This window comes from Xiphias gladius, chromosome 8 (genome assembly GCF_016859285.1).
Source record: "Xiphias gladius isolate SHS-SW01 ecotype Sanya breed wild chromosome 8, ASM1685928v1, whole genome shotgun sequence".
Taxonomy (NCBI): domain Eukaryota; kingdom Metazoa; phylum Chordata; class Actinopteri; order Istiophoriformes; family Xiphiidae; genus Xiphias; species Xiphias gladius.
This window is the reverse complement of record NC_053407.1, coordinates 18,348,454-18,364,268: the sequence shown is the minus strand read 5'-3', so window position 1 is coordinate 18,364,268 and position 15,815 is coordinate 18,348,454. Positions and strand designations below refer to the sequence as shown.

Sequence of the window (15,815 nt, the reverse complement as noted above, 5' to 3'; positions counted from 1 at the left end):
CAACCCAGATTTAATACAAAAAAGGACTTGGTTTACCATAGTGAATATGAGAATTTTCAAACACAGCATATTTGCAGTAATGAACCAGAATATACAAAAAAAGGACATAAATGTATTTGCTATGATAGATTGTTGTAAGTTAACTTGCTGTAGGTTCAATATAAGTTGAATATTAGCTTCAATGGAGCCATGGAGTATAGTATTAGTAGATTTGTTAATTGCATTGTACTGCTGGTGGAAAGCTGCAGTGGAGTGACTCCGAAAAAGAAATATATGCGTGTGATCACCTGAGCAGCGAGTGATATAAAAGGACAGGTGGATTGTCAACCATCCACCGTGCTCAATGCAAACTTCTCACAGTGTGTATAGCCTATACTCAGTGGTAACAGTGTGGCAAAAATACATTACGCCTGTGTGCTATCTTGTTCTCCTTGACAACAAGTGTGCAGGTTCAGGTGCACGTGCATCTCGTGCATCGTGTGATGCAACTTGAGCAGTCTCTAGGCTCGACGTGTAGTTTCATCAGAAACTACATCCTGAGAGATCCGCTGCTCCGCTCCCTGTGTCACCACAGCTCACTTTAGTGACTCTCAGCCGTTTAGAAGTGGTAAACACCTTGTGGATTCACTCAGGAGCAGGCATTAATGAATTGCATTTGTCTCGCATGTATGACATGTAGCACTTTATACATTTATTACATCGTGTGTACTTCCTATACACATTGTACTGTATGTTGCACGAAGAGCAATTATAAATTTGTGTCTCTGCCATTGGAAATATCGTGTGAATATTACAGTAAAATGAATCTATAAAAAGCCCCTTGAAAATTTTGTGCAACTTTTTGCACGGCTGCCTGTAAAATTTAACTGAGCCACACTTGTACTTTTGAATTGAGCCGATGACCTTTCCTCAACTACTCATTGTAGCTCCTCTCCAACCAGGATATGAACCCACTAAACAAATGTCACCCATTTGCTGATTGCCCCAGGGAAAGACAAACCCTTCTTTGAGATCATTTAGTTTACCATATAAATGGTTGAAATGATCTGCCCAATGTTTGACGTGAATTAATATGTATTTATGTATATTAGATATTTAACAGAAAGAAGTTTCACAGAGGGAAAACATCTTTAAAAATACCGTGTCACCAACTGTGTATATGTGTCAGGAAATAAGAGGCAGCAGTTCACTGTGGTGGAAATTCTGTAAACACTCTGGACACAGACACAATTAAAGCACAGACACTGACGGATTGGAATATTAATGTGATTATTACTGATCAATAATAGGAGACAGCAACTTACACAGGTCGGCAAAACCCCCCCTGTCTCTCCTAACAGAGCGCAAACCTAATCTTTTATAGTTTTCTAGAGAACAAAGAAACTCCTTCTGGTTGGTCAGTACATAGCAACATATGTCTTCCATCCAATGGTCAATTTGCCAAACACACATTCACATGCATATGTATAGGAAATAGGAAACCAGGGGCCCAAAAACTTAAGTTCATTAATCAACTCTAGTCCAGTACATTACTACCATCTTTGGTCATACAGAGACCGAAGCCTTGCTCTTCTGTTTACATTACATGTTACATAGGGTGTTTGTGAATTTCCGACCCTCTTCGAAAAGCTCTTTGCCCCCGGCCACAATTTTCTGGCTGCCTGTCTTCATCTGTTTTCCTTTCCGGTTTAGAAACACATTTCCAACAACGGACTACCACACTGTATGTGTTCAATTCATCATTTTGCCCTCCATGTTTGAACATCTGTGTTGCTTTACCCATATGGCACACTCTTAGCCCCTCGATGCCTCGTGTTGGTTAGCCTTAAGCTGTAATGCCATGGAAACTGGAAATAGGGGAGATGTGAGTGCGCTCTGTGGGGAAAAGGTCCCTGCCTCCTCTCCTCAATCAAACCCCTTGACGAGCATCTCCTTTACCTGCGAGGCCACAGGGAACGATGGAGGCCACCAACTTGTCTAGACTAAACCGTGGCAGCCCCAGGGGACACACAAATTAGACTCCAACTCACGGGTGAAGAGGGACTGGTATGATGCAAGTGGAACAAGAAATTAAGTCATTCAGAGGGTAAAGCAAGTGAAAGAATGAAGGTATCGATGATGTTGGATCGTCTGCATCTCACCATAATGATCTTATTAAAGTGCCATGCATGCTGCTAAGTCAAACATTACTGCCTTACTCCTACTGTTAGAGTGTAAAGTAATTGTGTTGTACGCGTGTATGTCAGTGCTCGCGGCCAAACTAAAATATGGGCCATGATCGATGAGAGGAGTTGAAACGCAGTCAGACTGAGGTAATAGCTGACCTGATTTTAACTTTGGTCAACTGAAGTCAAACATTAACTAGATTAGTATGAGGTCAACAAACAGCAAATCTGCACTAGAGCCTTCCTCCACACCAGAATTTTGTCTACACAATCTCTTTATGTATGTTATATTATGCTCTTACTTTTTTTTTAATTATTATTATTATTTTTTTTTTTAATTCAATGCATCATCTTTTGCTTTGCAGTTCATTAAAGGTTTTACTTTTCTGTGTAGGAAACGCACCCGTTCCACAGCTCTGTACCTGTCACACAGCAGGACTAACCACTGGGGTTTATCAAGGCAAACACATGACCGTGCTGTCATTCATTTTCTTGCTGCAGATATCGTGAAAGATGTGTGCTCCTAATCCTTGACTTTCGCTTTGCCATATTCTTCATCCAACCCTATGCAAAGGGGGCCAGTGCCTGAGTCTGCAGTATATAAATTGTGTAGTTCGCTTTCATGTAAAAGTGCAGTGGGACTGTCGTATATCACGACCTTGCACCTCTTGAGTGGAGAAGAATGATTCACAGCATGTCGATGCTCCTTTTGAGTTTTCTTTATTTATAAAAATCAGGGTTACATAGTTTGCAGGGAGAGAATCATGGAGGTCAAATTAAAAAGCCTGCAAGGGTCCAGTCGAGTCCGATTCTCCAATTCTGATTCTCCAACAATATCAGGGTGTTGTCCCAAATATATAGTCTTATGCAAATGCATCCTTTAATATTCAGGATATCCCACTCCCAACTTTGGTTCGTTACCAATTAGGGTCAGTTTCAGTGTTCTCACTCCCCAATTGCTCATCCCACATGTATCACTTTATCTCTGTTCTTACATTAGGCCTTAATGAGGCGACATGGAGCTTAGGCTACACGTTGACGTAAACCTCCTGTGTGTCTTTGAACCAGGCAACACAGAATTTGACAGGAGGCTGGAATTCGTCAAAAGCACTCCCTGTGTCAATTCACACAGAGCTACGGTCTAGGAATTTGGGAAAAAAACCCCTTAACCGATTACGAAATACACAACAGGACAACTTAGTTCCGGGGTTCCCAAACTATTTGTGAATAAGCAACAGATAAAAGGATGGGGACTGATGGATTCCTGCAAAAGACTCTCTGAAAGTGGATGTCTTAGGTTAACGTCCATGGAGTCAGATAATAGTGATATCAGATGATTGTCTTATTCTTTGGTGAGCCCCTGGAGCTCCCTGAGGGGAAAGGGAGTTCAAAACTCTGGTTTGGGAGCAGCGGAGAAAGGAGTGAAACCTCAGCCTGGAGAAATCATTGGCGCACACTCCTATTATCTGTCAGTGAATGAAAAGACAAGTAGGTTGACCTTTTCTTGCTTGATTTCGTTTCTTTTTATTTCTTTTTTTTTTTTCATTTTTTAATTTTTATTTTTAGGCTTTTTGGGGTTTTTTTTTGTTGCCGTCAGCAGCAGCCAGCTGGCAGCCGGACATTAGGATACGGCCAATAAAAGTGAGAGAGTCATGAGCAGGAAAACATCACATGTGTAGAAAACAAGCCGTGGACAGACTGAGGGTGTGACTCCGCCTATTGATCAAAGACCATCCTCCTCCCTTTTGTCTTTTCTTCAGTTTGTTAAGTTCTCGAAAAGCCGCGCGGAGCCCCTCCGACCGTTTGGCAGGGCCTCCGTTTCATTTCGTGGGATTTTAGCGCATCCGGGCGGACAAGTCCACCAACACGCAGAGAGGAAATCCGTTCCCTCTTTTCTTGGAAACTGCGTTTCATGGAGTCCTTGTGGAAATCATTGATTGCCATCACAGCAGCGAGGTAGGAAAACGCATTTACCGCTCAGTCTTCAGATGTCTCAAGTCACGACAGACTGTGAGCCAGGTTGCGGAGCGGAGGGAGGGGTGGGGGGGTCAGCACATCGTGGCAAACACACTTTGATATCTTCTAGGAAAGCATGTGAAACTATTTCATGGCTCCATCGCAGGCATTTGGAACGGTGCTGTGGTTTTAGTTTCGCCCTGGTCTCCGATGCCTTTGCAGCCTGTATGGAAACCACTCGCGCCGCGCAGGTCGAGCTCTGGCTCGTCTGTTATTTTTCATATTATTTGCGTCCTGTTCATTCGAGCAGCTGTTAATGGAGGCAGGGCAACAAGCTCGTGTTTTCATGTGGCTCCGGATAAGCAAATATACGCGCCCCACAGGCTACAGCTTGTCCGGCTGCAGCAAGACGCTGAGAGGAAACTTTTTCTTAAAGTTTAAGTTCCGTTTTTTTTTTTTTTACTGGTTAGTTTGAGACCAACTGGCGGAAACTGATGATTTTTTTTTTTTTTTTTTTTGCTCCTCATGTGAACTTTCCGACATTTTTCCAACTTTTCTTGACGCGACAGACTAATGAGTTGTCAGACAAATGGTTGATAACTTTCAGGCGCGCGGGAATGAAGCGAGTTTTTTTTTTGCCCACTCTCTTCCCACGTGCTCTGAGGCTCAGCCTGTCAGTTTGGACGGTTTGCTTTCGGAAGTCGAGGTCCCCATCAGCCTTGCCCGCTACAGATCCGGGCGTGCGGACACACACACACACACACACACACACACAGCTACACACACACACACACACACACACACACACACACACACACACACACACACACACACACACACACACACACCCACCCCAACCTCACTGGGTGAGGGTTTCAGTCCGTTGAAAACACCTCCGTGCACAGTTTCCTCCGTGCACACAAACCACATTTCTCCTCGCTAGAGGCAGATAGGCCATCGCCCTGTACTTCTCTGAAAGGTGTCAACAGGATGAGCTGACAACATCTGTGGGACAGTGTGCTGTCAAAACGCTGGGTTCAGGCTGAGGCCCCTCTGAGGTTACAGTGACAATTTGGGCGTTTATTTCACCAATCCATACATCGCAGATTTTAGGCTTTTATTATAATTTATTTATTTTTTTTAATTAAAGTTTGCTGGATGCATGTGTTCATTGGATCTGACGCAGCTGTGTCAACATATATTGGCAGATGTCATGCTCTGAATTTGGCTGCCTGTCAAGAGACAGCGGGGATGTTTTGCCCTATGATCTGTTAGTTTTGGGGAGTACAGTGGAGAGGACTGTCCACCAGTGGGAGGACAACACCAGTAATATAACTTACGGATTATATATATTAAAAAAAAAAAGCCTATACTGTTAATGCTGCGTCCTAGGTTCATGCAGATCGTTGAGTGGCAGAGTCATGAATTCTGTGTGCTGCCTTCAGGTGCCTTCAGATGAGCATGCATTAATATGATGATAACCAGGGTAAAAGCAGGGACAGCTTGGATTTTCACTGATGTTGAAGTTGCCATAAAGTGTGCATAGACATGTATATTATTGGGTGCATATTTACAGTGGGGTCCAAAAGTCTGATATCTATAGATAGATAGATCGAAAGATAGATATAGATAGATAGATCGAAAGATAGATAGATAGATCGAAAGATAGATATAGATATATCCAGGTAGATCGAAAGATAGATATAGATATCGATATCTATCTATATATCTATGTCTTCATTGGAGAGGTGTAAATAAAAAGGAACTATAGTAATGACTGAGGACTTCTGGTGATAAAATGCAGAATAGAAACAGTCTGCTGAAGTGTTGAGTCTCAGGAAACAACACAAGATGAGAAGTACCTGTCTGATCAAGTGATATGTCCTGAAAGTGACTCTGAACCTTTTCGATGTGACCATGATGACACATTATGACATCTAGAATAAGCCACAGTAAGACCCCTAAAAGGGATCAAATATGTCTCAGATACATCACAAAGACTCACACACATTGTAATTCTCACATTTGTAGACGTGGCCTCGAAGTGAAGGCTGCTTTTAAGCACACATGGACATTATGTCATCACCATAGCTGGTAACACTGGAGGCTGCACCACGAGAGCTGGTTTGTTTATTTAGACATGTGGCAACTATCCCATTAGCTGTCTGTAGGAAATTGTTCTCATTTTTAGCCTTTTGTCATTCAGTAGAATTCTTTGCATAATCCTTAAGTCACGATTGTTACTTCCTTGCCATGTGCTGCATTTTGCTTCCATCGATGTGCATCGGCTGATAGTTTTATGTGACATACATGTGATAAGCTACAAAGATCTGTCAAGGTTTAGAAAATGCCTCGAAACTAGTTGTTATCTAATGACTTCTTTGAGTGTGCAAAGTGTTTATTGTTCTGCTGTGTATCCTGCCCTGATGCCTGAGGTGGGAGTGTATTCAAGTTAATTAGTGATGCTTTTCTTGAACTTATCATGTATAAATATTAAAAAATGAATGCCGGTGTCTCATTTGTTGTCTTCATATTCTTAGATCTGGAGCCCTATCAGTGCACCATCATAACAAAGTTACTACATGATGAGCAACCATTCGATGCAGACCCTCATTGACCCAGTGTTTCGAAGCAAGATGCCATTATTCAACGGGACCATAGCAGCCACAGGACTGTCAAAGCCACAAAGTATGTCTGGTTTCCTGGATAAGCAGACATTGCAGTACAGCGGGGCCTACTTTACTTATGACCCCAGAGGAAAGGATGGAGCAGGACTCACTCCTCCTTGGAGCAACTCAAAGACCTCTCTGCTGGATGGCAGAAGTCCTGTGAGTCACCTCTCTGGCATGGAGGGACAAAACCGCATCATTTGCAGGCAAGACAGCAATTCTTCAGAGGAAGGCCATTTTCATTCTTCCTCACTATATCACGCTCCGGTAAAACAGGGCTTTACCATATACACTAAAAGTCCTGGGATCAACAGTCCTGCAGCAGCTACGTCAGGGGCTGTTAGAAAACAAAAAACTGGAGGTGAGAGTTCATCTCCTCCATCCGAAAACTCTGTTTACTTAGCGATTCCTAAGCCAGTTTACGGACATAACCCCTGCTGTAATGAACTGGGCTGTATGATAGGACAACGATACAGTGTAGAGCATGGCTCTCCGAGGATACCAAAAACTGTATATGAGCAGGATTGGATGCAAACTGATGCTCACTACGCTGAAAGACCACCTATTCAGAGGAAGGCGCAGGACAAAGTGCTGCAACAGAGAGGTTTACAGTTTGAGCCCAGTGCAGAACCACTAAAGAGAATGACTGTGGAGACATACAGCCCAAGTACAGCGAGGACTTTGCCTGCTGTGATTGACCCAAACTACAGCAGTTACCCCTGCACCCCAACTCGCACACTGTTTGGTTCTTTAAGTGAGCAGAGCCAGCGGTTACAGACTTCCCCCAGAGGCTACCCCAGCCTATACCCCTCCCACCCAACATATGAGCATATGACCTCAGAGGTTTATCAGGAACGCTCTCCCATGTCCAAATATGGCCAGCTAACACAGCACCCAGTGTTTTACTACCCCCAGGCGAATGAGGAGCTAGAAAACAGCACACGGTGTAAAAATATTGGCAGTAAGCAGAGAGGAGATGTCCCAGTAATTCTTAAACGCACACTCTCAAACCCCAGGGAGCATTACATAGTGCCTCAGTCACTTCATGGTGAAATTCCTTTGACTTTGCCTGGCACTGAAGCACTGGCAAATCATTCCTTCATGCAGGGTTTTGACTATCCATGTTATGCGGTCCCAAGATTTCATTTAAATGCAAGCCAAATCAGAGTGCCCCTAAAAAGGCAACATGCATCGCCTAGTTTCCACACTAACAGCATAAATATTTCCCCAACCAGCCAATATATGGATCACCCCTTGGCCTCTGAAGCCAGTCTACATAAGGACAAACCCAACACGATTCTGCATGTTGAACGGTCACAACCTTCCTCACCATTCCTACTTGTGGACCAGACCAGTCCTACCAGATGTATAAGCCAACCTGGTGTCTCGTCACCCAGCATACACATGAACAGATTTTTTTCCCCACTCTCCAGCCTGCACATAGACCGACACATCCTTCCACCAGCTGGCTTGAACATGAACAGACTCGCGGACTACTCCTCCTGTGAAACCCAGGTTACATGCCCAAAACAGCCAAAAGGCTTTCCTGTTTCCTCAGCAGCATGGGTGCCCCGGTCGCCTAGTCATGGTTCAGATCGCATCCACACAGCAGTAACTAATACTGCAAATGTCAGAAAAATTATTTATTCCCCTGCTGTTGTAACAGGAAATAAATACAATGGCCCTACGTCCAGTTCAGCCACCACTGTTCTTAAAGGGTGCCTGAAGAGAAGTATTTCTCATTCATCTCCACCTATCAAAGTAAAAGAAGAGGGTAGGGATTTATGTGACGTGGAACTCATTGAGAAACGACAAAAAGTGGAAATGGAGAATGCCCAGGTAGGAAATAAAACGGACTCCCCTCCTATGCCAGTCATTGACAATGTCTTCAGTCTGGCACCATACCAAGCATACCTGCAGGCCTCTGGGGTCTTATTTCCGGGCAGAGAGCTTCAGAGAGCCATCCAGTCTTCTGAGCACCGTGAAGTCAGAACCAAGACAGACATCAAAGAGAAAAGGCCAGATCGAGATGAACAGCAGCCTGTTGTCCCTCCAGTTTCCAAAGAAATCTGTCCAGATACTCCAACAGAGAAGCCTGTTGTAGAAATCTTTGAATCCAAAAATATTAAAATGGAAAAAGTAGATCCATCAGACACGGATAATACTGCAGTCTCTCCTGTTTGTCAGAAGGACTGCAGCAAAGTAACAATCAAAAAGGAGCCTGAAGAGACTGGTTCATGTGACAGTGGGCCCATGTTGGTGATAAAGAAATGTGAACCTGATGAACTTGAAAGTAAACCCTCATTAGCAGACGAAAATGAGACTTCAAATGAGTCCAAACCTGTTGAGTTGACAGCACAGATGAACTCATCTGCTCAGGTTGATGCATGCACACTGCATGAAGAGGTGGCCACCCTTCAATCCAAATCCATTAGTCCACCTCAGTCATCTGAGAGGAAGATTTATTTCAAAAACATTGCTCCCCAGTGTCTAAAACTTTCTACCTACAAAATCATTCTCCCTGATACAAAGCATTCCAGACCTGTTCCACCCCAAGAGAAGACACCTGCACAGCCAGTAACTGATTTCATGCCAAAACTAGAGCTCCAAATGCCAGTCCGCAAGCACTTCTATGAATTGCACCATTCCCTTTGCAAGCTAGTATCCAAATCTGTGTCGGGTTCTTCAGAGCAGGAACTCAGAACCTGGTTGTCTCAGTTGGAACTGACTGAACCTGCATCTCCGTCGACCAAAGTCCAGAAAGTGTCGTGTTTGTTAGGGGTGAAAGCCAGAGAGGTGTGGCTCAATGAGGAGATGAAGTCAGCACTCCATAAGGTCCTCGAGAGGTTGAGAGAGTACACCACCCAGGAACGCTGTCCTTTTCCACACGTCATGCGAACGGGGGCGGTGTTCATCCCCATGCTGGTGATGAAGGAGCTGCTGTTTCCGACGGTCCAGGGCAGCTTCATCGACCAGGTCCTGCAGGAGCACAAAGTGGAACTGCGGCCCACTACGCTCTCTGAAGAGAAGATACTCATCCAGCTGCATAAACGAGCCTGCTCCTCCCGCCTCAGGAGACTGATGTCCCTCAAACACCTTCCCGACATCTACGCTGACGTGGTCAACCTCTTGTATTACGCCTGTGTCTGCAAACATCTGGGTGAGTGCATGTTCACTTCAGTTACTGAGGTAATGTAATGAATACGTGTAGTGCATTGAATGTTTTCCTAGTAAAGTAAGGAAGGAAATGGGCATTGCCGTGATATAATGTTGGTTAAAAACATCTAATTTTATTCCTTAAAATATTTCTGTCTATATTTCCAAATTAATGTTGCTCTGCGATGGTATTATGACATTTTGTCTCTCTTGGTGCTTGCAAGCCAAACAAATGAGAAGTGTTACAATAAGCAACACTTGTTTTAATTGCCTCTCATGGGGCATGCTGGACACCACTACTTATGACTAACACTTAAGTAAACACAGGTTCATGAAGGAGACAGGAAATTAATGGATAATGGACACTTATTTTAGGGGCATGCATACGCAAACTGGAGCCTTTTTAAAACAAGACTAGACTACTTCTGTTTTTCAGTCCTAAGACCGCAATTCGTTTTGTCAGTGAAGTACAGTTTATTAGTCAGGCAGTTATGAAAATGTAACTTTTCACCTCGGTCATGAGTGAAAAGTATGTAAGGACTTATGATAGATCACAAGACACACTGAAATAATTCATATGATACTGTTTCATATATAAATCTTTGTTTCTTGACAAATACTTTGAAAGATTATACTTCTAGTTTGATAATTTGACCATCTGATAAGTATAACATGACTGCCAAAGCAACAGTACTTCCTGCCTTTCCTTGCAGATTTCTGGAAATCCCCTTTGAGTGGACAGTGTGATTTTCTGATTCCTTTAGATTTTATTATAAGGCGATATTTTTTGACTGTTATGTAGTTGTCCCTCAAACAGTCTTTTAGTAGTCATATTTTCTGCATTATTGGCCCTTTTGTAAAGAACGAATCAAAATAAACAGTACATATTCAATATAAAATCCATTTATTTTTTACAGAATCCACTTCACCTGATGTCCAAAAGAGAGTCCAGGTATATTCATTTTTTATGTTGTCCCTCAATCTCACTATTGTTTGCTTTTTTTTCTGATTAGAGAGAAGGAATAGTTTCTGCTGACTTTCAATAATGAATCACAAGAAGTTGCATGATTACATTATACTTGTTATTGGTGGGTGGATGGGAGGGTGCTGAGCTGGAAAAATGTGAGGAAAAAAGAAACTGTCCATGTTTTTTTTTTTTTTTTTTGTTTAGCATTAGTGGACCTTAAAGAGGTCAGGCAGGCTGGTGGATCACACTATCAGAGGAAGGAAGTGACAGCCTTCAGCACTGGGGGGAATTACACTGTGCGGTGGCACATTTTGAGGCCTTTGGATCGGAGAGAAGTTCATGTTTTCAGAAGATGGTGATCGTCACTCTTTTCTGTGCTTTTTAGTCATAGAGGGAAGTGACACTAAATAAGTGCTGTTGTGAAAACTGTTTGTCCGTGTGGCTTTAAGGGATAAGGCTGGTGATGTATTGTTTTGTTACTGCTCTTTTAACCCAATTAAAAGAGCAGAACCAACAACGTGTTAATCTATCTTTAAATATTTTCTGACTCCCCCAGCCCATTTTTTTCCTACTGAAGGTTTAATTTTTTTTTTTCTAAATGGCTTAGTGATTTCCTAAAACAGCTGGGTACTGCTGTTTTTTTTTTTTAACTTGTTTGACTATATTAACTATTTTCAGTTGCAGATTTGGTGCACTAGTTAGTACTTTTGGCTGCAGGATGGTGTATGTGGGGTTAAAAAAAAAAAAAACTACACTGCCCATACTCATCATGATTTTACCCTGTTAAATAAGTTTTATATTAGGCTTTGGCTGCACGGGCAATAGTTGTTAGAAGGACTAATTAATTGTTTGTTTTGGTGCTTTCATTGGATTTGTTGACAATAAAATGAATATATTATATCACCAGACTTGTCTTTTAACTTTGCCTTTTTACTTTCTGTCCTTTGACAGCTATTATTTGGCACACGCATTTGCTAACTGACTTGGGTTAATCAGATTTCCATTCACTGCTGACTTTATTAAAAGTTCACATGGTTTGGGAACACTTGACTTTGGTATCTGAACATTTCCCTCGTCCTACCCTTGCCTCGGTGCTGTTTTATCCCTGACTGATAGCATCCCTTCTAGCAGCTGACGTTTTCCCAGCCTTCATATTTACGCCCACTGTCCAATCACCATATCTGCTGATATTAATAGAAAGGGCTCTCATTGTTCTTGTTTGCTAAGTGCTATAGGATTGGTTTGTCAACCTGTGTGGAGGTGTTGGACTTTGAGGTTGCTAGCTGGCTTTTTGGAAATTGTCTCTTGAGAAATTTTTTTTTTTTTTTTCTTTTTAATCTGAAATCCTCAATATTCCTCTCTAACTTTCTGTCCAAATGTTTTCCCTGATCACTAAGTAAATTCTATAAACTATTTAACTCCTGCTTTTCCATTTTGTCAGCAATCTCATTTTTATATATCTGGCATGGTTGTGTATGTATTTTGACCCCTCCTTATTGCTGTATTCCCTGTGTTGCAGGATTAGATATGGACGATCCCGCTGACAGAGAAAAAGATGACGTTAGTGAAGAGACTCCTGTATTTTCAGACATCACTGCCTCAGCAGCCTCGCCCGCAGAGTCACACCCACAGAGACACCCGAAGGACCAGGAAACAAAATCACATTTGAACAGGAATAGAACAAAAAGCAGGGTAAAGAGCAGCTCAAGGCGCATGTTTCTGGACAACAGTTTGTCAGATGAGGAAGAGGAAGATGACACAGGAAAGACTGTAAATGGAGGCGTGCTGAATGAATTTCGCAAGAAAAGCTGGAGTGCCAGTCAGTATGAGGAGAGTGAGAATGGAGGAAGTGATGTTATAACTGCAGAGCAGGATTCTTCACTCATTCCCCAAAGCCCAACTTCTGAGAATTCATGGACATATCCTTTAACCTTGGATGAGCTTTCTCCATCTCCCACTGACACAGAAACAGAGGAATCCTCCAGTCCACAGCCTGGTAGTCAGTCCCCAGGAGCAGCCAAATCTCCGGTGCGATCCAAGAATTGTTCAGGCATGATTCTCAAACTGAAAAGGATGTTTAGTGAGGGTCTTAACAGCAAAAAGTCGCACTACCAGGCAGTGTCAGACTCGGGGACATTTGCTGATCCTTCGCTCTCACAGACCGAGGATTTGGAGGGAGAGGTGGGCGGCAAGAGGGACCCTCAGCGGAGGACAGCTAAAGTAACCCACAGGTGGCAGAGAACAGATAGCTTCTCTCACGCCTTAAGACCCCTCAGCAGCTCTTCTAAAAGAAAACGCAGATCACTCTTGAAGATCAAATACTGTCCCTACTTATCTGCTTGCCACAGCGCTGAGAACAGGAGGCGATGGGTCCTGCGTTCAGCGGTCCAGAGGGCTCGGAGGGCCATGAGGTCCTACTACCCGGACCTGGTGGGAAAGAGGATCCGCCATCTGTATGAAGAAGATGACAAATCAGAAGTGTGGTATCAAGGAGAGGTGCTGTGTGTCCATGAGGCTCACACCAACCCTCTAAAGACCATATTTGAGGTCAGGTATGACAGTGAGCCAGAGTGGAAGTACTACCTAGAGCTGCTGATAGACTATAAAAAAGGCTGGCTTAAAATTGAAGACTAGTTTCCCCATGCAAATGTTGCTATGTCAGATTTGTTTTTCGTCATGTCAGAGTGCAATGACAGTTTTGAATTGGTTCCTTTTTATTTTATTTTTTTTACACTTCCCAATAGGCCTAAATATCTGTTTGGCCTCCTGAAGAATAAAGTTGGACTCTTTTTTTTTTATTATTTATTTATTTTTTGTTTGGTTGTAATGAGGTCATCTAAACATTCTTTGTCATTTGAGAGCCACAGGGCGTATTCTCATTTAGGGATGGACTGTATGCAGCATCCTGTAGATGTTTTTGAAGCTCTTATCATGTTTGACACATCTATCAACAGCTTTTCTGGTTTATTCACAAATTAGATTGTGGTTATGTGAAAGAAATGCCATGGCCTTACTGTTAAAGAACATACAAAAACCAAATGTCCCTTAGTTTTTTTAATTAATTTAAATTGTAAGCAAATGTAAAGATTTGTATTTGTTTTTAAGTCATCATTATCCACTTTTCAGGTTTGAAAAAAAATGTGAAGTTAGTAACTTTTTTGTTTGCAAGTAAGAAATGAGAAACCAGCAAATGACATGGGGACATTTTAAAAGGGCTTCACTGTCAAACAGTGCCAGCCACATGTATATAGGTTTACAGTAATAGTGCCAGTCTTGTATATCATTATAGCAAAGAGTGATTTTTACCCTGATGATTGTCTTGGTGTTTTGTGTGTAACTGAAGCTGGACAGGCATTGATGTAGTTGTGTACTAAGCTGCTCAGGAGATCTTTGATGACACACAGGCTGAGATGTTCCCATGTCATAGTGTTTTTAATCACTGTGAACCTGAATACTTTCACCTCAAAGTGAATTTTAATTTAATTTTGTATCATTTTCTAAGACTTCTGAAGTCTGAATATTAAAATATTACTTACTGATGTCTTAAATAAATGTTTGCAATGATTCCATGTTTTGTCATACTGTTGAAATGGTGTTTCTCCCCAAAACACATTTTTCACAACTTCATGTACATTTCTTTTAAAACTCACAACAAAGTTCTTGAAAGATTTCAAGAAATCCTGGACCAAGATTTCTTGAAAAAAAAAAAAGCTAAAGTTCACATACTGCTAAATCTTTACCACTGATGCTACCACTGAGCATGGAAAACGTTTTAAACATGGTGTGATTACTGAGTCTATTGCAGAGTCATAACTATTATAACCTATCACCCCACAGATCATGAAAGTGGTAAAGTTTGTCACTTTTTTTTCTTCCACCACATCAGTATGGATGTCATGGTTTGAAAAAAATAACTCCAGAAAAAGGAGCTTCCAATTTTGTAAGCATTGTCTTCGAAAGATAACGGCACCTAAACTGTGAAACTTTAAATTAGAATTAGTGTCTTTGTCCCCATCCAGTGGCAAACATTTTTTTATCAAAAGTGCTATTAGGTAGGAAACTGTATTTGCAGGAAATGCTTGTATAAGTGACACAGTACACAGTGGTAAGTCTTCTTCAGGACACAGTTTTAAAACACATCAAATATTGATTGTGGTGAAAGTTTTTTTTTTTTAATTAAAATGGCTGCTGCCACAAAAAAAAAAAAAAAAAAAGCATTGTGTCCATTATCAAACAACCACCCATGCCAGAACGATGTTTGCAACATTTTGCACTTTAATATTTTCTCCAAAACAGACAACTAATTTCTCCCACATTTTTACACTAATAGGAAATAAAACACCTTTGATAGCATAAAGAAAAAATATGTAGAAAAGTATTAAAAGTTTTTGGATGTCTCAGTTTAATGTAAGTAGCTGCTTCTGTTACTTCAAACGTTATGAAATGTTTATGAACTACTAGCAGACACAATGAAAACAGTGAACCCTGGAGAGCATATTAGCCTAATGATCACAGCTATAGCTGGTGTGTTACCTGCAAGACAGCTTAATGAAAATAGCCCATCTTTTGTAATTATCCATTCAACTTGCGTCATCATTGGTTCGTGACTTGAGAGACAAAATGAATTCAAAAGTGACATCATACAAACAACCACTTGATCTTTATCGTACAATCTGCAAAGTAAAAGTGGTGCAAAAAAGCTAACAGTTTTACCTAAAATCAAAATTATTCAATGAAAGTTACCAAATGAATTCCACGCTATTCTGGAAGACACAGCTCTGCCAAGGTCTGTAGTACACTACATCGCAAAATACATAGCGCAGAAATGCATCATGGATGTTTGGTTAATTAATATGATTGAGACCAAACCTACTCTAATGACTCACACAGTACTCCCAAAAA

At 41.7% G+C, this 15,815-nt stretch overlaps 1 protein-coding gene across 1 annotated transcript; it reads left to right on the top strand.

Moving 5' to 3' along the window:
• The first annotated feature begins 3,850 nt into the window (after positions 1–3,850).
• On the top strand, positions 3,851–14,448 carry c8h15orf39 (chromosome 8 C15orf39 homolog). Its single transcript, XM_040133135.1, has 3 exons — positions 3,851–4,121; positions 6,662–9,950; positions 12,433–14,448. The coding sequence occupies exons 2-3, from the start codon at positions 6,704–6,706 to the stop codon at positions 13,545–13,547; spliced, it is 4,362 nt and encodes a 1,453-aa protein (XP_039989069.1). The 5' UTR covers positions 3,851–4,121; positions 6,662–6,703; the 3' UTR covers positions 13,548–14,448.
• Positions 14,449–15,815: the final 1,367 nt, after the last annotated feature.